At 46.1% G+C, this 24177-nt stretch overlaps 2 protein-coding genes across 12 annotated transcripts in view; both read left to right on the top strand.

Moving 5' to 3' along the window:
- MAP4 (microtubule associated protein 4) overlaps positions 1-24177 on the top strand; it is a 170612-nt gene that overhangs the window by 137171 nt on the left and 9264 nt on the right. For 6 of the 11 annotated variants that reach the window (XR_003430893.1, XM_027097069.1, XM_027097065.1 and 3 more), the window contains 7 exons: positions 13755-13861; positions 14664-14879; positions 18144-18348; positions 18907-18966; positions 19087-19379; positions 20851-20964; positions 22767-22859. Coding sequence is in view for 10 of the 11 variants with exons in the window: in XM_027097069.1 (XP_026952870.1) it covers positions 13755-13861; positions 14664-14879; positions 18144-18348; positions 18907-18966; positions 19087-19379; positions 20851-20964; positions 22767-22859 (1088 nt within the window). In the remaining variant the exon portion in view is untranslated. The remainder of the gene's footprint in view (positions 1-13754; positions 13862-14663; positions 14880-18143; positions 18349-18906; positions 18967-19086; positions 19380-20850; positions 20965-22766; positions 22860-24177) is intronic. The other 5 variants (XM_027097066.1, XM_027097072.1, XM_027097067.1 and 2 more) reach the window with 4 other exon arrangements.
- Positions 670-7624, top strand: LOC113615061 (uncharacterized). Its single transcript, XM_027097087.1, has one exon. It carries the CDS (start codon positions 1951-1953, stop codon positions 3541-3543), a length of 1593 nt encoding a protein of 530 aa, XP_026952888.1. The 5' UTR covers positions 670-1950; the 3' UTR covers positions 3544-7624.

Below are 24177 nucleotides of genomic sequence, written 5' to 3'. Positions count from 1 at the left end.
CAGAGGTTAAGTTCACATTTTTTCCAGCTTTGCAACATTGCCACTCCTGACCATGAACATAGCTCTGTGTTAGGTACTGATGCTAACGCAGGAAACATATTAGGGTTGGTTCTTGCGCTCTAGTTGGGAATTGAGAATATTATGTGCAGGGTATGAATAGCAAGTAGAGAAGTTGAGTAATGGGGACAGAGGCTCCAGTTAAGGAAGCTTTCTTGGGCTGGGCCTTGGTAATCTCTTCACTTTTTTTTTGGCTGCATTGGGTCTTCATTGCTACACGCGGACTTTCTCTAGTTGAGGCAAGGTGCGCGGGCTTCTAATTCTGGTGGCTTCTCTTGTTGCGGAGCCGGGCTCTAGGCACGTGGGCTTCAGTAGTTGTGGCTCGCGGGCTCAGTAATTGTGGTGCATGGGCTTAGTTGCTCCGCGGCATGTGGGATCTTCCTGGACCAGGGCTCGAACCTGTGTCCCCTGCATTGGCAGGCGGATTCTTAACCACTGTGACACCAGGGAAACCCATCTCTTGTATTCTTTTTTTTTTTTTTTTTTGCGGTATGTGGGCCTCTCGCTGTTGTGGCCTCTCCTGTTGCGGAGCACAGGCTCTGGACACGCAGGCCCAGCGGCCATGGCTCACGGGCCCAGCCGCTCCGCGGCATGTGGGATCTTCCCGGACCGGGGCACGAACCCGTGTCCCCTGCATCGGCAGGTGGACTCTCAACCACTGCGCCACCAGGGAAGCCCTTCTCTTGTATTCTTGATAGACTTTCACAATATCCTATGTTACTTCAATTAGCGACTTACAGGCTAGGCAACAAAAATCAGCTTTGTTCAAGGCAGAGTTTTTCCTATCCTTTCAGTGTAACTTTTTTTTCAAGAATTTTCTCTTGTGGGTACCTCAATCCTGAAAGTACTGTTTGTAAACTCAAAGCTCAGGGCAGCAAAGGACTATGCTGAGTTAAATGGGGGCAGTGGGCTCTGGTGGGCGGCTAAAACCCCAAGCCACAGATAGCCAAGGTCCCTAAGTCCTAGAGGTCGGAGGAAGATGAACTGCTGCAGTGTGTTCCCGTGGCAACTAAGTCATCAGCAGGCTGGAAAGAGCAGGCAGGGCTGGTGTAGGAGGGAGAGACACATCTTGTCCAAGAAACTAAGAGGGATCGGGGCAGGAGTAAAAATGCGAGGATGTATTGTCACACAAGTGTCTTACAACTTGGTTACATGTCCCCAAAGTGCTGATCACTGAAACCTTTAAATGAACCACTTATTAGACTCTTGCACAATGCAGAGCTACAAGATGGAGCTCTCACTGGGCTTTGGGGACTCACGCAAGTCAGTTTTCAAGTTAATTTGATAAGTTGTTATGACAACAAAACTACTCTTCCTCTGAGAAATGAATGCCTCCAATTTTGATATTACATTAAGGTTCTTTGTTTTAAGTGAAATTTTGAGCAGATTTTTGGAGTCTTTGTTCTTTAAGGGTTATGGCTTAGGATTGGCAAATCAGTCTTATTTTTAAAACAGTTTTTTGAGTAGGTGACAGTGGAAGTGTGGGCATAGTGTCACATAAGCGAGTGTGTGGGTACACACGTGTCTATACTGGTGAAAGCCGGCATCATTACTATCCTCAGTACCCAGATTAGCACCATCCCGTGTTTTAAATTGCAGATCTAAACAGAGTGCCAGTTAACAGGAAATTACATTTTCAGTTTAACAGTGGCATTCGATTGTGCAGAAAGGAGCAGGTTCCTTGCTTTCTCTTTCTTTTTCATTCATTCCTTCCTTCTTCCTTCGTTCCTTTCACACTAATAAATACATTTATCATCCAACTGCTTGAGGAGAGAGGAGTGTTGGGCGAAAGACAGGTTTAGTCATGAATGCTGGTGTGATGTCACTGCCAGCTCTGTGATCATAGGTGGTGTTAGAGCTCCAGGAGCAGCGGGGAGAGCCGTGGAAGAGGCGATGTCGCTCTCACACAGGCAGCCAGCCTCACGCACTGCCACTCCCGGCCAGCTCTGTCAGGGCCAGCCTGCACAGTGCTGGGTGGATTCCACAAAAGAAATGAGCCAAGCTGGGTTTGAGTGGCAGAGGACAGAGGGCAAGCTGAATGAGATCGGGCTGAATGTCAGCATGGACGGGCAGCTGAAAGACGGGCTTGTGAAGAATGCCAGCTTCCTGGAGCAGAATAAGCTCTGCTTCTTTGAGGGGAAGCTAGACAAAGAGCTCGGCATTGAAGCGCAGGACAAGGAGTATCAAGCCACCTCGGGTCACCTTGCGAGCAGGTATGTGATTGCAGACAGCTGCCATCCCTTGGAGGGGAACTCAGTGCACCAGAAGACGGCCGAGTTACATCTGGGACCCAGAGAGGGGCCAGACAAAAACAAAGCCACTATAGTTCCGGGGACGGTGGCAGGGAAGAATGTGCCGGAGACAGAGAGCCAGCCAGATCTGCATTTCCCTGGGGCTGCTGACATGCCCACCCAGTATGTTAAGGAGCAGGAAACCAGTGTTTGGAACCCCAACTTCCATCCCGTGTCAGTGGCTCAAGACCCTCAGCACTCAAGGGAAGGAACTCCAGGAAAGGAGAATGGCATCCCTGCTGGCTGCCGGGTGATTGGGGTGGTGAGTGATAGCTCTGGGCAGCTCGAATATGAGTCCTCCCTAGCGGTGGCTGTAGCCCACCCAGCCCCCACTGTTGCGCACTCACCCACTGCCATTCCACCAATCACTAGGGTCGAGTTCACCCCGGACTATGTGAATGCCAGCTCTCATATCAAAGACCATGATAAGGAGTTGGAGAAATTGAGTTCTACCGAGGAGGGGGCTTTGCTTGACCAAGCCCCCCAGCAGAAAAAGGCAATGCGCCGGGCCCTGTCTGAGTGCTCTCATCTCTCAGTCCCCCCAGCTGTCAACCTTGCAGATAAGTATCCTGAACTTCCCGCCCAAGAAGAGCTTTCTTCTGGCCTGCTACTCCTCACCAGTAGCCCAATGCTGAGTCCCACACCCAAAAAACTGGGGGCTCCTGCCATTAGGCGCTCCATGACGGTGGCTGAGGAACAGACAGCCAGCCACAAATTGAACCCTGGAGAACTGCCCATTCTGCCTACTGAAGAGATACCTCCTTTCAACTGCGAGGAACCAGTGGCCAAGAGGAGAGAAGAACTGACCCACTTCAACAACAGCAGCAGCAGCAGCTCTGGGAAGAGGGAACTGGGCACTGCTGGGTTCTATCTCCATGGTAAGCTGGAGCAGATTCCTGAAGTAAGCAGCAAGGAAAAAGGACAAGAAGATACTAGTGAAACTAGAGCGGATTCATGCTTCCAAGTCTGCCGAGGAGGTGAGAAACGGCCAGGACAGACAGTTCTGGCAGGGAAGAAGGAAATTGAGGTCACCACAACCCAGAGCACTCCATCGTTCCTGTGTGAAGAGACCCCACGTGATGGTATGTTTCTAAATTTTGTCTCCATGGGGAACAAGCAGACGGCAAGGAAGGAACCAAAGTGGCAGATTACCGGCAGGAGCGTTAGGCGGCTCATTCCTGCTTGGAGTCTATGACTGCCCAGGGAAAGCTGAATTCCCTTGCATCGGAAGGTTGGGGAGAGTGATGCGAGAGAGTGCACAAAGTGACTCTAGCTGGGTCAACCTGCACGTCTGTTGGTGTGACAGATGGTGTGGACTGAGGGTGTGGTCTGAATCCCATCAGAGAGGGGTAGGCGTAAGACATAGAGCCCCTTACTTGACCTCATGTCACCCTGCCCACCCCTCCCCCCATCCTCCCACCCCTCAGCTCCCTGTTGGTTTGAACCAGATGATTCCCGAGCCCTAAATCATCCAATCACAACTGATTGATTTCGTTGCTTGAAAATCTGTCACTGTGGATTCACAATGGCTTTATCAGCACTAACCTCCTCTCATTAAGTAGCGCAGCCTGGATGCAAGCTCTGTTTTCCGTTTTGCTTTTGAGAACGTTTTGCTTTTGTTCAAGCTGAAAAAGAGCCTTTTAAAGCTGGCTATTTAATATTCTTTTCCTGTTCTTCATGTTTGACCCGGTCTTGCTTCTAGTTTTCTCTCTGTATATGTGTGTTAGGAGGATTTGTGGGGAGAAGGGGAAGAAAGGGAAAGTGGACAGTGGAGAGACTTGTGGTTAATAAACAGCTAAATGTTGCGGTCCTTGCGGCTGCCGCTTTGTCTTTCTTCCTGGCCCTTTCTTCTCTTCCCCACCCCCAGCTCTCCACGGGTCTTATTGTTGGTGGTCTTACAAAAGCTTGTTTTCCTCTGAGTCCAGTTTGTGCACAAAGGACCGTGATTCACAAGCTAGTTAATGGAGATTTACAATATGTGTTTTGTTTGTTATAAAAATAGCCTCTTTTCCTAGGAACCATTTCCTCTAGTATTTATACCTCTCAGTACATTTTTACAAAAATGTTTTACTCATTTTTTTCTTAATATTAGAAGTGGTATTTTCTAGGGGGAAGGGTAAGTGGAAAGGACCCTTGAAGACTGGCAGGTGTGTGGCGTGTTTTTTTTTTTTAAATAGAGGTGGGCAAAAAAGCGTCATATTTCCTCCATGATTTCTTATGACTCCAAGATGATAAGACTCAGGTGTCCTATGCTGTCGCTTCCTTCTAACTGTAGCAGAACTGTAAGGGCCTCCTGGATAGGATTGTCTCATCTTTTGCTTGATCCCCAGGTGCCCAGTTCAGTGCCGTATACCTTCTAGGTGGTAATGAGTGAAGATTTTTGTTTATTTCAGAACAAGTTTGTCCTAGTTCACACTAAGAGAAGTTCACGCTGGTAGGAAAAAAATGTCAGATGACTGACAAACCTCACTGATCTGTTCACCTAATAAATGTTTGAATGCTGACTGCTAAACTCTATGTAGATAAAGCTATATAAGGATTCATTGTTCACCATACCTATCATATGCCACTACCTAGGCCCTGGATATTGTCCTTATCCTCGAACGACTTGTGATCTAGTTGGGGTGGCAGGGGTCGGGGGGTGGGGGTTGTATGAGAGGATTGTGAATCATGAAAACTTTTGGGAGGAGGTGGCCTTGGAAGCCTAACAAAGTGGAGGGAAAGCCTTCCAGGCAAAGGTATGAAGCTCAGACAGCTCACATTAGGTAAAAGAACAATGATGAGTATTTGTGGGGCTTCTCTTAATTATTATTTAGTTTCAAAGAACAGAAACACAGTCATAGGAACTCAAATTTATAAAAAGCTATTTGTTGACAATCTCAGGGAATCCTATTTCAGGAAGTGTAGCCCAGCTACAGCCATTGTGTGTCTCACTTAGGACCTCTGCTTTGCCCTGAACATGTGTTCCATTCTCTTCCCTTCTGGAAACTGTTCTCTGCCGTCTCTTACTTTTTGCTTCCTTTGTGTCTCTGGTCTGTACAGGACATTGGTTGCCATGGTTTTGGGTTCTGTGCCCTACTTTATATCTCAGGAACCCAAGGTTGCTTGGCTATAGTTTTCATATTTTCTTTCTTTTAGGGAAAGAATGAGTAAGTATATCTTATTGTCTCAGCTTGGTCCAGTCACCTGTGTGCCAGGTACCAAAACCTTCTTCACCAGTCTTGGCCATTTTGAGCTGCCCACTTCATCTGGGGCTCCTCTGGAGAAGGATGTGGGTTGAGCAAATATGCCAAAGCCATCTGTACATCTGTGGCAAGAAATAATGGGATAACAAATCTAGAAAGTTGTTTGGAACCCAAGCTTAGTTGTTCCCTGAGTTGTTTAAACCTTACTCCCATGTTCAAAAAACTGTCCTGACTGCCTATGACAATAAATAAAGTGGCCCAAATTTGGCTTTGAGAGGATTCACCTGTTCTCAGTAGAAAAGATAAACTGGAAGACAGAGGATTGAAGGCAAAAAAATCCCATGATGACAGTTGGATACATGTAGTAGTAAAAGGTGAACTACTGAGGACGTGATAGGGGAAGTATACCAGAAGCGAAATCAACTGGACTTGAAAACTGGGTGTGGAAGGGGGGGGGCGGCGGGGGGGAGTTAAAAATGATGCTGTGATTTTGAGCCTGGGTTTTCCAGCAAGTAGTAGTACAAATAATGGAAAGATGCAACAGAAGGGAGCAGTTTTGTGTTCTTTGTGAACATTCTTCTGTGGAAATGTAGGGACATTTGGGTGGTGGTCTCTAGCAGTTGGCTGGTATATACCCCGGAAGCAAAGGAGGAGGCTCATGGTGAGAAGCACTATCTGGGAGGAAGACTATGGTTTCTGCTTATGTGGCGGTCATGCATTTTTCACTGGGTGACACTTAACTTGTGCAGGTTGAGATGTTGCATGTTTATATCATAAGCAGTGAGACTTCATGAAGTGTTCATGTTGTTTGCTGAAAAATCCTGTGCTTATTGAAAAATGTTCATGGTGGTCTGATGCCAGTGGCCAGTGGCAACAAGTCAGACATTTGGTGAGATATTCTTTCAGCTTGCTCTATAACAGAGGCGTTACCAATACCTTGCATGGTGGGGGTGGTTTTCTTTCTTTATATTTTTAAAACTAAAAAAATTCCGTTTTCAACTAGAAATGCATATGGTTTCAAGCATCAAAAAGTACAAAATGCTATACATTAGAAAATCTCCTTCCAAGAGAAGGTGACATTGATTCACTTTTTCCTGTTCATCTCTTCTAAATACAGCTAAATACTCTGGAAAGAATGCACCAGATAATCAGAAAAGGAATCTGAAAGGTAGAAGGGAGAGGGCAGGCTGGGTAGGGCTCAGGACTTGAGGAAGGACAGTGCAGTGAGTTCCCTTGGCTTTTCTTTTTAATCTTCCACGTGTCCTTGTCTGGGCACTGGAGGGTGTCTACAACCTGGAATCACCAACAAGCATAGATAAAAGAAAAAGAAAAGGCAAAAAGAAAGAAAGAAAAACCTGCTCTCTTTTGACCAAAGACCAGGAACGGGGAAGCCCTATTTCCCTCCCCATATCCAGCAGTGGTGGTGGACTCAATCTTCTCGCAGGTACAGTGTCAGCAGAGGTCATCAGGGCCTACCTGTTGTGCACTTCACACCTGGCAGCAGTTGCAGGCCTGATCCACCCACAGTGGCAGGGAAGCTCATCCCCTGTCCCCACTAGGTGACCAGCGGCACCAGCCTTCTACCCAGTAGCAGAAGGAAAGGTAGGTAGGTTTCCTGCTACACTCTTTCCTCCATCATCAGGCCAGTTAGGTGCTTCCTGCTCCCAGTGGCTTCAAAACAGGAAGTCCACCAGCATCAGGCAGCCAGAAATCAGGCCAGGAGAAAGTCTGCATTCCGTGGGTCCAGCATCACTCATCCCCCACCCAGTGAAACCATCTGTCCCAGGGAAGTGCCTTGAGCCCTTGCAGGCAACACCAGCAGGGATTGAGTGACAGCCTCATGGAACCAGAAAAACACAGCAGGCCTGTATTGCACTACAAGGGCCCTGGGAACTAAATTGTTATTGAAACTACCTGCACACTAAATTTAAATAGTGATTACCTGCTAATATACAAAAAGGATTTTAAAATCCATCATAAAATTATTTCAAGAAGAAGTTACAAATTCTCTTGAAACAAATGGAACTAGAAAATCTCAGCAAAGAAATAGAAGTTATGGGCTTCCCTGGTGACGCAGTGGTTAAGAATCTGCCTGCCAATTCAGGGGACATGGGTTCGAGCCCTGGTCCCGGAAGATCCCACATGCCATGGAGCAACTAAGCCCGTGCGCCACAAGTACTGAGCCTGCGCTCTAGAGTCTGTGAGCCACAACAGCTGAGCCCGCCTGCTGCAACTACTGAAGCCCGTGCACCCTCGAGCCCATGCTCCACAACAAGAGAAGCCACTGCAATGAGAAGCCCACACACCGCAACGAAGACGCAACGCAGCACACACACACACACACACACACAAAATACAATGAACAAAAACTGGTAGAGCTGAAAGGAGAAATAGACAAATCCACAGTTGTAGTTGGGGGCTTCTACATCCCACTCTAAGCAATTGATAGAACTACTGGACAGAATATTAGTAAAGGTAAAGAAGAATTTAACAGTAACATCAAACAACAGCATCCACTTGACATTTATAGAAATTCCACCTAACAACAGCAGAATATTCTTTTTTTTTTATTAGAGTATAATTGCTTTACAATGTTGTGTTAGTTTCTGCTGTACAACAAAGTGAATCAGCTATATGTATACATATATCCCCTCCCTTTTGGACCTCCCTCCCAACCCCAAACCCCCCCCCCTCCGCCACACCACCCTTCCTACCCATCCAGGTCATCACAGAGCACCGAGCTGAGCTCCCTGTGCTATACAGCAGGTTCCCACTAGCTATCTATTTTACACATGGTAGTGTATATATGTCCATCCTAATCTCCCAGTTCATCCCACCCTCCCGTTCTCTATTCCTGCCCAGCAAATATGTTCATCTGTACCATTTTTCTAGATACCACATATATGCATTAATACACAATATTTGTTTTTCTCTTTCTGACTTACTTCACTCTGTATGACAGACTCTAGGTCCATCCACATCTCTACAAATGACCCAATTTCATTCCTTTTTATGGCTGAGTAATATTCCAGCCATATACGGATGTGGTATATATGTACCATAGTGTGTGATGTATGTACCACATCTTCTTTATCCATTCATCTGTCAGTGGACATTTAGGATGCTTCCATGTCCTGGCTGTTGTGAATAGAACTGCAGTGAACATTTGGGTACATGTGTCTTTTTTTTTTTTTTTTTTTGGCTGCGTTGGGTCTTTGTTGCTGTGCACAGGCTTTTCTCTAGTTGTGGCGAGCAGGGGCTACTCTTTGTTGTGGTGCGTGAGCTTCTTTTGTTGTAGAGCACTGGCTCTAGGCGCGTGGGCTTCAGTAGTTGTGGCACGTGGGCTCTAGGGCGCAGGCTCAGTAGTTGTGACACACGGGCTTAGTTGCTCCGCGGCCTGTGGGATCTTCCTGGACCAGGGCTTGAACCCGTGTGCCCTGCATCGGCAGGCAGACTCTCAGCCACTGCGCCACCAGTGAAGCCCCATGTGTCTTTTTGAATTATGTTTTTTTCAGGGTATATGCCCCGTAGTAGGCTTGCTGGGTCATACGGTAATTCTACTTTTAGTTTTTTAATGAACGTCCATACTGTTCTCCATAGTGGCTCTATCAATTTACATTCCCACCAACAGTGCAAGAGGGTTCCCTCTTCCCCACACCCTCTCCGGCATTTATTGTTTGTAGATTCTTTTCAAGTGCCTGTGGAACATGCACCAAGATGGATCCTGGGTCATAAAACAAACTTCAATACATTTAAACGATTGAAATCATGCAGAATATATTGTCTGACCATAATGGAACAAATGAGAAACCAATAATAGAAAGACCACAGGAAAATCTTCAGTCACTAAGAAATTAAACAGTATACTTCTAAATAATCCATGGGTCAGAGAGGAAGTTTTCAGAGGACATTTTAAAAATACAATGAACTGAATGAAAATGAACATATCAGGAGTTCCCTGGTGGTAGAGTGGTTAGGACTCGGCGATATCACTGCCGGGGCTGGGGTTCCATCCCTGTTTGGGGGATGATCCCACAAGCCTTGTGGCGCAGCCAAAGGAAAAGAAAAAGGAACATGTCAAAATTTGTTGAATGCAGCTATAGCAGTACTGAGAGGGGAATTTGTGGCACTAAGTACTTACATTAGAAAAGAGAAAAGGTCTCAGATCAACACTCTGAAACTAAAAAAAAAGAATGAAATAAATCCAAAACAAGCAGAGATCAGTGAAATTATAAACAATAAAACAGAAAAGAAAGTTTATTAAACCAAAAGCTGGTTCTTAAAGAAAACCAACACAACTGATAAACTTTTAACAAAACTGACAAAGGTGAAAAAGAGACACAACCAACCAATAACAGGAACAGGGGATATCACTACAGACATTAGAAGCATAATAGGGGAATACTAGGAGCACCTTTATCCTCACAAATTCAATAACTTCGAAGAAATATACCAATTCCTTAAAACCCACAAATTACCATAACTCAACCACGATGGTAACCTGAAGAGCTATTAAAGAAACTGAAATTTTTTATTTTATTGAAGTATAGTTGATTTACAATGTTGTTTTAATTTCTGCTGTACAGCAGTGATTCCATTATACATATATACATATATTCTTTTTTAATATTCTTTTCCATTATGGTTTATCATAGGATATTGAATATAGTTCCCTGTGCTATACAGTAGGGCCTTGTTTATTCATCCCAGATACATGAGTTTGCATCTGCTAATCCCAAATTCCCAATCCTTCCCTCCCCTTTAGCCATCACAAGTCTGTTCTCTGTGTTTGTGAGTCTGTTTATATTTTGTAGATATGTTCATTTGGGTCATATTTTAGATTTCACATATAAGTGATGTCATATGATATTTGTCATTCTCTTTATGACTGACTTCACTTAGTATGATTATCTCTAGGTCCATCCATGTTGCTGCAAATGGCATTATTTCATTCTTTTTTATGGCTGAGTAATATTCTGTTGTATATATACACACCACATCTTCTTTATCCGTGGCATCTGCTGATGGACATATAGGTTGTTTCCATGTCTTGGCTATTGTAAATAGTGCTGCTATGAACATAGGGGTGCATGTATCTTTTCAAATTATAGTTTCATCTGGGTATATGCCCAGGAAATTGAATTTTTAATTAAAAAGCTTCTGATGGTTTCAGTGGAGAATTTTACCATACATTTAAAGAATAATTGACACCAATTTTACACATTCTTTGCCAGAAAGTATAAGAGGAAGGAGCACTTCCTAACTCATTATATGATGTCTGTATTATCCTGATAACCAAAATCAGGCAAAGACAGTACCACACAAACTACAGACTGATATCTCCCATGAACTTAGATGCAAAAATTTTTAACAAAGTACTAACAAATCACACCCAGCAGTATATTAAGATGATTATACACAACAGCCAAGTGGAATTTATTCCAGGTATGCAAGGCTGGTTCAATAATCAAAAACCAATCAGTGTAATCCATATCAAAAGTCTAAAGAAGAAAAATCATAAACACATAAAATTCAACAAAATCCAACACCCATTTGTGATAAACTCTCATCAAAGAATAGAGCGAGAACTTCCTCAACTTGAGAAAGAGCATCTACAAAAAACCTACAGCTGACATCATAGTTAATAGTGAAAGACTATATGTTTTCACCCTAAAGTTGCGAACAAGGCAAGGATACTTGCTGTCATCACTCTTATTTAACATAGTACTGGAGGTTCTGGTTAGCACAGTAAAGCACGAGAAGGAAATACAAGGCATATCGATTGGAAAGGAAGAAAAAAATCTGGCTGTGTTTGTAGATGATATGATTGTTTATGTAGAAAATTCCAAGGAATCTACCCTCACAACCCCTAGAACTAATTAGTGAGTTTATCAGTGTCACAGGATACACTATCAACATGTAAGAAACAATTAATTGCATTTCCATTTGGTAACAATGAACCTATTTTATTCAAAATCCTGTAATAAATATTCGTAGCAGCTTTACTTATAATAGCAAACAGCCAGAAACAACCAAAATGTCCTACAGTATGTGAACGGTTAACCTGTGGTACAGCCACACCGTGGACTTCTCATGTACAACACGGATGCACCTCCGAAGCGTGTTGCTGGGTGAAAGAGGCCAGCTACAAAAAGTAGGACACTGTGTGATTCTACTTATATAATATTCTTGAAATAATATTTTAGAGATGGCAAGCAGATTAATAGCTGCCAGAGATTAAGGGATTGGAAAGGCAGAGGGAGTGGGGTGGCTTTAAAAAAAAAAGGGTAACATGAGGGAGCTCTGTGGTGATGGAACAATTAATATGTTTTGATTCTTAGTAGTGGTTACATAAAGCTACACATGTGATAAAACGGCATAGAACTGCTTACATACCCGCACACCTGCATGCACGTGCATGTGCGTGCGCACGCACACACACACACACACACACACACACACATACACACACAAATGAATGCATGTAAAACTGGAAAAGTCAGATAAGCTCTCTAGATTGTACCAATATCAGTTTCCCGGTATACTATAGTTATGCAGGGTGTCATTGGGGGAGACTGGGTAAAGGGTACACAGAACCTCCCTGTACATTTCTTTGTAACTTCCTGTGAATCTTTACTTCAAAACAAAAAGTTTTAAAATAAAGCCTCCTAACGCTCCCTAGTTTTGTGCCTGGTCCTCCACCCCATCCCCAAATTAAGTCACCATTGTTTTGTTTCATCATCGTTCTTCCAAAGACTTTTTTAAAATGCATGTACAAGTGTATTTGCAATAGAAGCGTATTGTCTTTTCTAGACAATGGTTTCATGTTATACCTACGGTTCTGTGCCTTGCTTTTCTTTTCACTGAGTAGAGATCGTTCCCTATCAGTCATGGTTTATTTTTTCAAATTCAGAGATAACATTGATACTTCTGCCATATGCTTTAACCAGTTTTCAGTTAACAGACTTCTGGGTTCAGTCCTTTGCTTTTAGGAACCATGCTCTGGTGAACGACCATACACATTTGCTATTTTGCAGGTATGTGAATATATCTCTAAGATAAATTTCCAGAAATTGTAATTCTGGATTAGAATTTATTTGCACTTGTAATTTTCGGAGATACTGCTAGACTGCCCTGCATCTGATTTGTACCATTTCACACACTTCCAGCAGCGTATGTCCTCACATTATCCCCAGCAGCTACTTTGAGATTTTAGGACTTTTGGACAATATGTTAGGTTAGAAATGGTATCTTTTCATATTTTCAAAAGTGATTTGTATTTCTTTTTCTGTAAACTGTGTTCATATTCTTTCGGCCATTTTTCCTGTTCATTTTCTTTTCGGCCTTTATAGGAGTTGGTTGATTTGTAGGAGTAGTTTATGTAATAAGCTCTGTGTCTTTGATGTGAGGTTCAATACTTTTTTCCTGTTTATCATTTGCCTTTTGACTTTTCGTATTGTTTTTTGGGGCACGTGGAAGCTTTTTATTTTTCTGTAGTCCAACTTATCTTTTTTGGCTTCTAGATTTTGTGCCAGTTAGAAAGGTGTTCCCCACACCCAGGTTATAAATTTCATGGTATTTTAATGCTTTCTGGTATAGCCCTATTGAAATCTGGAGTCACCTCCCCACAGTGGTGCTGCTGGGCGTAGCCTTAGGCTGTAGACTTTATTTCTGGCCCTGGATCTGATTTCATGGGTCTCCTCGGCCTTGTTGGAAATCTGGGTCACTGCTAGAACCAGATCAAGTTCATCTCACATCCTCCATAAAGTGGTGCTTTACAGGGAAAGGAAGGAAGGGGAGGACATTGGATGATCTTCTGGCTCTTATCCCATCTCTTAGCAACCTTTATTCCAAGAGATAAACTCTAGTAGAAGTGGTTTTTGTCCCCTATGTGCTCTGGGAGTTAGTGGTTGGGTGACAGAACCCCTTTACCGGTCTCCAGGGAAGGGAAACGAAACTTCAAGGGCCATTTCCTTCCACTGAGCATTTGTGCAAATCCTAGTTAAGTTGCTTTTCCACAGGGACAGGCTGCTTGAATCTCTGGAGTCTAAAACTGTCCTTCGTCACAGTGAGGGGGACTTGGGAGTCTTGACCACTTTCAGCAGCATAGCTCTGGATTTTCTCAGAATGAAGTGCTAGTTAGTGGTGTGTCTCTGCAAAGACTTGCATTTTCACAATGGGTGTGAAAAACATTTGCTTAGCATAACTTTTCCCCCTTTAGGAATAGCCAAACTAGAAGAAGGACGGCTTACTGGGAGTGTGACCGGAAATGACATCACCACCCCTCCAAACAAGGAGCTCCCACCAAGCCCAGAGAAGAAAACAAAGGTAGGTACCAGAATGGTGGGTTGTCTTCTGCTGTAATTTTTAAAAACTATCTTCTGCTTATTATTGCTTGAATCATGCAAATGAAATTTCTTTTTTCTGAGCTATTATGAGTCCTTCCTCAAGTTTGGACATGCTTAGAAAATATTTTATATTCCCATTTTACCATGGTGGCCTAACTCAAACCTTTAAATCTTTTGCTTTTGACCGTATTATCTTGAATATCTGTTCTGTAGATGTTGTTTCTGCTTCCCTTAACAACAATAATAAAGGGAATTACAGAATTATTCAGAAATCCATTCTGAAGTCTCTGTTAATGAAAAAGGAGCACAGATTGTTAAGGTGGATCATAGCTCCAGACATCTATTGGTACTTATTGCGAGGTACAAATGCCACATTTTAGTGTGGGTTTAAAACAGGACGTTGATATTGCCTCATAGAGGTGCAGATAATAAATAGCCTAATCACCTGCTGGTGACTTTCTTCACAGAATTATTGCAGGCTTCAAAAGTTAGTTAATTGTTTAAAGTTACGACTGAATTTAAATCTTCAGGTGCCAAACTGCTGGAATTTGTGACACTGTCATTAAGAAACAATTCCCAGTTTTCTTTATCTGCATCCTGGTGTCTTTCCACTATTTACTGAGCTCAGAAGAAAGGAGTGCTAATTTTCAGTTGCATCTATCCTCATTGCTTATAATTTTACTTTGAATTGTGCAGTTTATACTTTTTTTTTAAATTTGTTTTTATTCTTGTCTGTGTGTTTGATGTTGGCCTTTAAAAAAAAACAACAAATCAACTTAAAGCCTTTGGCCACCACTCAACCTGCAAAGACTTCAACATCGAAAGCCAAAACACAGCCCACTTCTCTCCCTAAGCAGCCAGCTCCCACCACCTTTGGTGGGTCGAATAAAAAACCCATGAGCCTTGCTTCAGGCTCAGCACCGGCTGCCCCACCCAAACGCCCAGCTGCTGCCACTGCCAGGCCTTCCACCTTACCTTCAAAAGACGGGAAGCCCAAGGTAAGTAGTCACCTGAGCACCGTGCCAGGGAAAAGTTTTCCCCTCCGAGGGTCAGGTAGTCAGACTCTGTTGCTTCCAGACATGGAAGCAGGCTGGTGGACTAGGGGAAAGGAGAGGGCAAAGGGGGAAGGGTAACGCAAATCACTTTGACGCAGCCATGAAATTCAGTGGCCTGTTTTCCTTTGTGCCTTTTCTGCCCTGGCTGGAGGCACTCTTGCCTCTGCTCTGGCTCCTCCTTTCTCCCAGCTCCTCCTCACTCTTTGTCTGTTTACATTACTGGTTAACCAGTTTCCCCACTCCACATGCCAATCATATACTCATTTTTGGTGTAATTCCGCCATCAAATTCCCAGTCAAATTCAATTATTTGTCTTTCTGCTTAATCATCCCGCAGAAGTGAATTTCCTCCATTAGTTGATTAGTGATTAGCTCTTCCAGCTTATGTTCCAGCAGATTCCAGCATCAGGTGGTAACTTAACTTTGCTTTTGGCATTAGGCTACCTCTCACTGGGCTCCTTCTGCAGTTTTTCAGTTTTCCGGGTCACCCACACATTACTGCTTAGAAATGGGTCAGTTTGGAACAGCAGTAGCTTCACAGGATTGTTCTTGGAGGAGAGGGTGGGTGGAATCTGTGACTGCCTTTTCTAATATCTTCTTTTCTTTGAAAAGGGCCTTTAGGTCAGCCTGATATTACTTTTTTTTTTTTTTGTGGTACGCGGGCCTCTCACCGCTGCGGCCTCTCCCGCTGCGAAGCACAGGCTCCGGACGCACAGGCTCAGCAGCCATGGCTCACGGGCCCAGCCGTGCCACGGCATGTGGGATCCTCCTGGACCGGGGCACGAACTCATGTCCCCTGCATCGGCAGGCGGACCCTCAACCACTGCGCCACCAGGGAAGCCCCGATATTACTCTTTAAAATCATGATGAGGAATAGTTTACCATGTTAAAATGTCAGTGTTTTCATTTAATCTTGTAAAGAAAACTGGTGGAACCTAGGAATTGTCAGCTAGGTTGACAACCCTGGCCAAGAAACAGAGAAATCCTAGTATAGACTAGGAATTATAAAATCTCGTAAAGCTTTCTGATCCTCATTTACCCAGTTGACACTGCTTTTCTTGATGTTTAGAAAACAATTTATTTGAATAAGGGGGCAGAGGGAAGGTGGCTGGAGCCGTGGCAGCAGCTCCTCCCTGACACTTTCTTAGCAGCAAATCCTGGGGGAGACAGAGGAGGCCATGGGAAGGAGGGGGTACTCTCTAGTGAAGTTCACTCTGTAATAATAACAAAAATGAAGCATACTGTAGTGATTTCTTTATAGACATTAACTCTTTTAATTCTCTCTCTCAACAACCCATAATGTGGATTTTAGTATCCTCATTTCAGAGCTCAGTTAAGTAACCTTTCTGTAGTCCAGTGCTAATAAGCGGCAGAGCCTGTATTTGAACTTGGGTCTAACTCCAACACTGGTGCTCAGGGCTTCTATCAACACTCTTGTTTCCTGTCTTTTTGCCATGCAGCTTTTAGACAGCATTTTGAGATGCTGCTGACCTGAAGAGGTGATGTGCCTCATAATGATGACTGTTATTTATCTTTTAGATAAGAAACAGATGGAAACATTTTGAGAGATGAATAAAAACTAAAGCCTACTGAAATTTGTTTTTTTCCTTATTTGGTAGAAAGATTTATAGGAGGAAACAAAGGGGAAAAAACTATTCAGAAAAAATAAGATCTGTGATTCTGGCAGAGGAGAAAATATAGTTGAGAAAACAGGAGAGTGACTCCAACTCTGAGAGCAGGCTGGTTCTGCAGCCTGCTGAGGCCAAAAGCCTGACGTCTAAAGAACATCACATCCTTTAGAGATTTCTATCTCAAGCAACTTTTTTCTAACTTATTTTATTATTATTACTCTTACTAGCAAAATATAAGACCCCACCCGATTATTCTGACTCATAGTATTGAAAATTTGAAGGAGACCCCAGAGAGCATCTGGTTTAGTCTTTACATTTTAGAGTAAACAGAGCAGGAGTCCCTCTGCACGGAATCCCACGACACGCTCGAGACAGAGCTGGTAGCTGGACCACTTCCCCTGATTCCAACCTTAGGGTTCTTTAACACCATGCTTGGGCCCTTCGTTTGTAGGAATGGTCGTTACCCTGCATTTGCAGGGTTAGAGTTTATTTAAATGGCTGCCAGCCCTTAATTTCTGAGAACCTCCTTAGCTGATTTTCCAGTTAAGCAATATCCTGCTTGTCTCCACCAACATACTACCCTCTGTGTGGCCATTTCTCTTGGAGTATAAGAGCTGGATCCCCTTTGTCTGTGGTTTGGCTTACTCTCTTGAGTAACATGGTATATTTGCTTATCAAAACAGTCTGTTCATTGCCTATTCCTGTAGAAACCAGGCTGTATTGATTCCTTCCCTTCCTTGATAGTGACTACATGCCCAGCCTCCATGGAAGAGGAGCTAGAGTGACCCAGATGGCCTGTGTCTGCACTTGAGAGGCTTTTCCCTTTTGCTTTCAGTCAGAACTGTGGCATCGGCCTCCTCATTCCCTCTGTTGGTCAGGCCTGCACCCTCCACTGCCCCTTCTTACTGTCCCTGTGCTCTTACAGAATCCTCATCCTCCCATCCCTAACATCACTTATTATCAAAGCTGGTCCGTAGCGATCCTTTGTTCCAGCCTCCTTTGTCCAGATGAGGAAATAAAGCCCAGAGAGGCTCAGTGATTTGCCCAAGATCACACTGTGAGTTGGGGTCCTGCCTGGGGCTACAGCTTAGACCTGACTGATTTGGTCAACGCAGTTTCCAGCTGCAGCTCCATCCTGTTCAGAATTCACTGGGTGCATCTTAGCCAAAAGAATGGCTGAATTTGACTGAACATTTTAAATTTTTTGTTTTATGTATTTGTTTGATCTCTGGTCAAATATTAATACCTTAAATACATAAGTATTTAATGCAGGGGATCCTGAGGCAGATGTACTTTGTGGTGTGGTATATTTTCAGGGCTGTTCACTCTCACTGGTTCAGGTTGGATTCAGGTGGTTTGACTCCCTGTTTCCTGATTCCCGATCACACGGCACCCTACATAGCCATTTCTCATGTTGTGTGGAGGACTTTGATCATATAGCCACATATATTTCCTATCAGTGGTGCCAAACCCACAGTACCCCTGATTTCTGGCATAAGCTTATATGGAACCATCCTTTGGCGTGACTTCCTCGGCCTATTGCTGACCTGCAGCTCTTATTCCCACTTTCCTATTAGCAGCCTGTTGCAGAGGCAAAGATTCCTGAGAAGCGGGCCTCACCATCCAAGCCAGCCTCGCCATCCAAGCTGGTCTCTGCCCTGGCCGGTAGGCCTGGCTCCAAGAGCACCCAGACTGTTCCAAAAGCCACAGCAGCTGCCACTCTTGCCTCAGCTGGGCCAAGCAGTAGGAGCCCCTCTACACCCCTGCCCAAGAGGCCTGCTGGTGAGTACTGCGCTTCCCTCCCATGGGAACCAGTGGGGAGGAGGGTGGGGCCTTGGCTTTTTGCTCCAGCCATAGCAGCAGCCGGCATCACAGACATCTGTGCAGACCTGCTTGTGCACCAGTCCTTAATGAGGTCTGTTGAAAAGTGATAGCCTCGATCTCCATGTGAGGTTAGTAAGTATGTGTATCCAGAAAAATCCTGAGTGAAGGGGATTCTCATGAATTCCAAGGTAGAATTTACTATTCCTTTCTTAGTAACTCCACAGCACGTGGACTTTCATGATAAGAAATAGGCCATTCAAAGAAAGTCCACGTAGAAGGGAAGGCATTGTCAAGACTGTAGAAAAGAGTAAGACACAGTGCTTGGCCTTGGACGCTCCATCAGGGCGTGGTCTTTACTCGGCTGTCTGATTTACTAGTTTATTCTCAGATACTAGCACAGCCCCTGGCTCAAACAGTTCAGTAATTGTTGAATGAATGCATGAATTTCAGTTTTGGATGAGCCATTCAGTAGGTTATTTTGTTAATCGTGATGTTAAAAAGTATACATTTGTGCAGCGGTCAAGACTGAGGGGAAACCTGCAGACATCAAGAAGATGGCTACGAAGTCTGCACCAGGTAAGACCCCATCCCCCGCTTCGTGGATCCCAGATTTAAACCCCCACCTCTTCCATGGCTTTAAGGCTCCCTTTGCTCTCTTCCCTGCATACCCGTTATCTCTCACTCCCACCTTTGCAGCTGACGTGAGTCGCCCAAAGAACACCTCCACCAGTTCCGTGAAGAAAAGCGCCGCCGTCCCTGGGGCGGCACCCCCAGCAGGGGTGACTCCCAGCCGCGTCAAGCCCACAGCCACCCCTCCCCGGCCCTCTGGGACTCCTTCCGTGGACAAGAAGCCCACGGCAGCCAAGCCCAGCTCCTCTGCCCCAAGGCTGGGCCGCGTGGCTACCAATGCTTCTGCCCCTGATCTGAAGAATGTCCGTTCCAAGGTTGGCTCCACGGAAAACATCAAGCACCAGCCTGGAGGAGGCCGGGTGAGTCCAGGGAGCTTGGAGTCCTCAGCAGGCTGGCCCCTGCTTCTTCCTCTGCCACATCTAAGCACCGTTCCCAGGCATGTCCTTGCATCAGCCCAAAGGGCCCACCATGCAGGGAGCAGTCAGGACGTTGGATTCAGCGTCAGGGAATTTCCTCCTGGGCTCCGCCTCCCAGCAGCAGCAAGCAGGTGGCTCTGAGCTTTCTCTTCTCCTCTCCTGTTCTGCATTTTGGGGTTTAGGCTTACACTTTTGGAGGAAAAAGGGTTCTGCTTTACAAAACAAACAGAGGAGGCCTCTGAGCCTTGAACAGGTGAGAGACACTGGGCGGGAACCTGGTTTGTTCTGTTTCTAACGCCTGCACTATGAACAGCAGGATAGGCAGAAAGAAGATGGACCACCTCTTTGTTCCCTATGCTGTGTCTTGGGTGGAGAGTCTGTCTGAACGAGGATTAGTGTCCTCTTGTGGCCAGGGTGACTTGCTGCGAGCCCCTGGCTTTCCTAAACAAAGGACCGTGATAGAGTGTTGAGATGGAGAAGCATGGCTGGACACAGCGCTTCACTTTAAGGACTTTCTGGGTGCATCCATCCCAGAATTATTTGTTAACTATTAGCAGCCACGGGGATTTTATGTGTGAAAAGGTGGTGGCAAAAGTCCAAGTTCAAAGTCCCGGGAGCAGCAACCTTCTCACCTCCTGCCTCATTCTCTAGCACTTAAACCACCACCACCGGCGTACGCCTCCCCCCGCCCACCCGCCACTCAGGATAGGATACTTAAATTGCTTCAATCCAGAGCTGCTAAAAAATTGAAGAGGGTCCAAAATGAAGTAGAATCCTGGTGCTGTTGGAAGACACTGATGGAAAACTGGGATAAGGGCCCAAGAGTTGCTTTTGACAAGAGATTATGGCTCTAACGTACCCAGCCAGGCATCTGGGGCTGTGGTGGTGATGGCCTGCCTGTTTCCCACCCTGGCCCATGCTCTTCTTACGTTTTCATGGTGCAAAAGTTGCAGGAGGTCTTGGTGGAGAGTTCAGTAACTCAGTCTGGTGATGAAAGTATTTTCTGTTCCAACGTACCTGAGGGTGTGGCACTTCCCATCATCAGTAATAGCTCCCTGTGACCATGGCAGCTTGCTTGGGGCATATCAGAACATAGGGCAGGGGGGTGGGACATTGTGATTTGAAAACCCTAGTACACACTCAGAAGAGAATCGCTCATTTAGCCTCCTTCTTGCCTCTTCTCCACGAATGATGTCTTGATCTCTTCCTCGTGTCTCAAGTCTGGTCTGTAGCCCCTCTCCCTCCAGCTTGGTCTGCCCTGGCAAATCGGTGGTTTTTTTCTAGGAGCAAGGGTGACCTGCTTCTGCATGGTGGCCTGGCCTGGATGCGAGTCCCCTTCAGCCCTCTTCCCTTCTTTGTATCTGGGCTCTTGTCCTCTTGGTTTGAAATTTGCCCTCCCTTTATCTCCATCCAGGCCAAAGTAGAGAAAAAAACAGAGGCAGCTGCTCCAGCTCGAAAGCCTGAACCTAACGCAGTCACTAAAGCAGCCGGCCCAATTGGCAGTGCACAGAAACCGCCTGCTGGGAAAGTGAGTTTTATTTAGACTCTTACCTCTTGAAGGTAAAAAGATGGTCAACTGTTTCTTCCAGCCTCAGTCACTTTCCCTTCTATTGCACTTTTTTCTTATCCTTAACTAGTTTCTACTTCTCCCTGTGTTCCTTCCTCTGTGTTTGATGACTCAGGCATCAGAAAGTATTCTCTATTAACCTGAAAGTTAACAGAGCTAGGAGCCCACTAGCCCTTTAGGGAATATTTATTTAGCTGGATAAAATGGATCCAAACACTTTCAGTCACTACCTTCACTCTGACCTTGATCTGAAACATACCCATTATGTACACAAACACAGAGTACCCAGCTTCTTCCTCAGTAAGACGTGGCACTGGTAACCTTCCAGCAATAGGAACCCTGGAGCCCCTGTCCTTCAAGTTCAACTGAAGGCCCCTCTCAACACCTCTGGGTGTGGAGATAGCTTCATTTGTCCTGGTTCTCCAAGGACCTCTGTACTGAAAGTTAGGATGCTGATTCCCAGCGAAAACCCACTCAGCATAGGGATTGCACCGTCACCTGGATGCAGCGGGGAAATGCTAGGTTCTTTCCCCTTGTCTCCACACCCTGGAGCCAGGGCCCTCCTCTTGCCCCGGGAACCTTCTGCCCTTATCTGTGGCAGGTAGGTGGCCAGGGCAAGGACTTTGTATGGTTGGCAGGTGGGGAAGGCTGCACCATGGTTCCTGGGAGCTTCTAGAGGTCCTGTAGGTCTCTGGTTCATTAGGAAAGTGGTTTGCTCACCAGTTGTTCATCATTGATGTATGTAAAGAAGGCAAGGAACAGTTGGAGTTTCTCAGGATAGATTCTACTCTGGGGAGAACCCTTCAGTTTGGGGGCTACTACATCATTTGTGAAGTGCTCTAAGGAAAGGAAGGAAGGACGCTGGCAACTATTCCTTCTTGAGAAGGCTCAAAAAGAATTATTTGTCCCAGATCTTGGATCCTGAGCCTTTGTGTTGCTCCATTCCAGGGGGAGCCGTTTATATACAACACATTGTGCAGGTGCCCCCCCCAGATTGTGCCTCACTGCAGCCCTGCCCAGAGCCTAGTCTCTTTACACATGAAACAGGGCACAGGATTGGGCATCTGGAGGATTGTGGAAGGGGTTTTACCCTGGAATCAAAAAGAAGACTAGACTTAAACCTCAATTGCACTGTGCTTTCTTGAGTCCTGAGACAAGTGGGCTCTGTGTGGAAGTGTGGCTTCGGCCTGTGCCCCCTGGTGCCCAGGGTTCTGCATAGCAGGTCCAGCGGCCTCGGGTCCCTTCCTTCCCATCAGCGTCAGATCTGGGCCGTGAGCCAGCGGCCCCAGGCTTCTCCACACAGCCTTTGCTTCCTAGAGCAGGTCTGGCTGCAGCGATTCCAGGCCCCAGATTTAAGGGAAGTGCCGTCCTTGGGTGAGGACGGGTCCGGATGAGCAGGACCCTTGCAGAGAGGAGCGTCGGGGAGAGAGCAGGCGGGGGGTGGGCCGTGGCTGAGTGGGCATTGGGGCCACTGCTGTCTGCACCCTGTGAACTGCAGCCGGCCCCCAGGAGCAGTGAGGATGCCCATGTAGCACTCTGGCGACATCTTCTGTCCTTGTGTTGTTTGTTCGTGTTTTCACTCCCTTTCCTGCTCCTTCCAGTTCCTTGGCCTGTGCTTTTCCACAGCAGTTCTGCTGAAGGTGGGGTTTTAACAGCACTCCCTGCAGCTCATCGTGGTCACGTGTGGACTCACTGCCTGCCCCGTGTCGGTTCTAACCAGCCCTCTCCCTTTGTGTTGTTTTTTCTGTTCTCTAACACTCCAGGTCCAGATAGTCTCCAAAAAAGTGAGCTACAGCCATATTCAGTCCAAGTGTGGTTCCAAGGACAATATTAAGCATGTCCCTGGAGGTGGTAATGTAAGTATGCGCTCGGGGCCGCTGGTGTCTGAGGCACCCTGGAAAGAGGGCCGCCCCGCCCTGGCGGGCGAGCGGAGTCGGGGGGACCCCGATGCTCAAATGTGTTCAGACTGAGTGTTTCTGGTGAGCCCTAAACGACAGCTGGGTGACACCCACTTGACATCTTTTGCCCCTGTGGGTGGGAGGCCTTAGGGGTTCAGAGACCTGTTCTGAGGGACACGGTCTGTCTCGAGTCCGCTCTTGGGGGTGCAGTGGTCCTGACCTGGAGACAGATGTCCGGACTTCTCCAGAGCCCATCCTCGAGTCCTTGCTGTTGTAGAGCAGGGAGTTTGTGTTCCACGTGCTCCCACCCGTCCTGTGCCCTCCCTGCATCTCTGTGACTCTGCTCTTTCTCCTCTTCTCTCCCTGCTTCCTTCCCCCTCTTTTCTTTCTGCTCTCCTTCCCCCACTGTTTACCTTTTCCAACCCCTTCCTCCTATTTCCTTTTCTTTTTGGCTCTTTCTCTCTCCCATCTAGACATCCTGTTTATCATGCTGCTACTCTGTACCACCCTTAAGATCTGTGTTAGGGACACAGGTGACTGGGGCTCATAGGGAGGTCTTGGTCTAGGGAGAGATGGTGTAGATCACCATTGTCATCTGGTATGTGGAGAGCACACTTGCATTTTCCACGTCCCTGTGACAGAGCCCTGCCCTCACCGCCTCTCCCCTAGCTTCTCTCCCACCGCAAGAGGGAGAGAGCTGCCCTGTCCTGATCTCCCTTGGGTTCATTCAGTTCCTTCTCCTCTCTTTCCTGACCTGGATTAAGTCCTGCTCTGCTTACCCTCTTCATTTTTAGGCTCTGTCCGCCTGCCCCCTTGGTGGTCATGTCGTCCTGCCCATGGCTTACAGAGGGCCCAACCCTGCAGTTCTGCTGTGAGGGTGCAAACATAGAACACCTCTTTCTTCCCCCCGCACAACTCCCCTACTGCACATCCTTCCTGGTCATCTCCCCACCACTGGCTCTTCCTGGCGTGGGCAGAAACTGCATCCTTGGCACTCGGGTGGCTGGTTCTTGGCCAACTTGGAAGTTGGCCAGAGATCAGCCATCCCAGTGTGGGAAGGCAGAGGTGGGGGAAGCTTTTAAAGGCAGTGTGTGGTTAAGGTGAGAAAGATCCAACCCGTGAAGGGCGCAGGTAGGCACTGGCCCTAGCTTTTCCTCTCAGGCTTTGGCCTAGATGCAAACGGAAGGTGAACAGGGATTCTGAGGGAATTGGGTTGCGTGCATGTGTGTGTGGGTGTGTGGGTGTGTGTGTGTGTGTGACACAGAAATGCATTTAT

This window comes from Aethalodelphis obliquidens, unplaced genomic scaffold, assembly GCF_003676395.1.
Source record: "Aethalodelphis obliquidens isolate GAN/ISIS:26980383/991018 unplaced genomic scaffold, ASM367639v1 scaffold111, whole genome shotgun sequence".
In the NCBI taxonomy this organism is placed as follows: Eukaryota; Metazoa; Chordata; class Mammalia; order Artiodactyla; family Delphinidae; genus Aethalodelphis; species Aethalodelphis obliquidens.
The sequence above is the reverse complement of the archived record's forward strand: the minus strand, read 5'-3'. Positions and strand labels throughout refer to the sequence as shown.

What these genes read in the sequence shown, in the direction of transcription:
- LOC113615061 (XM_027097087.1), top strand. Translation starts at nt 1,951, where the DNA reads ATGTCGCTCTCACACAGGCAGCCAGCCTCACGCACTGCCACTCCCGGC.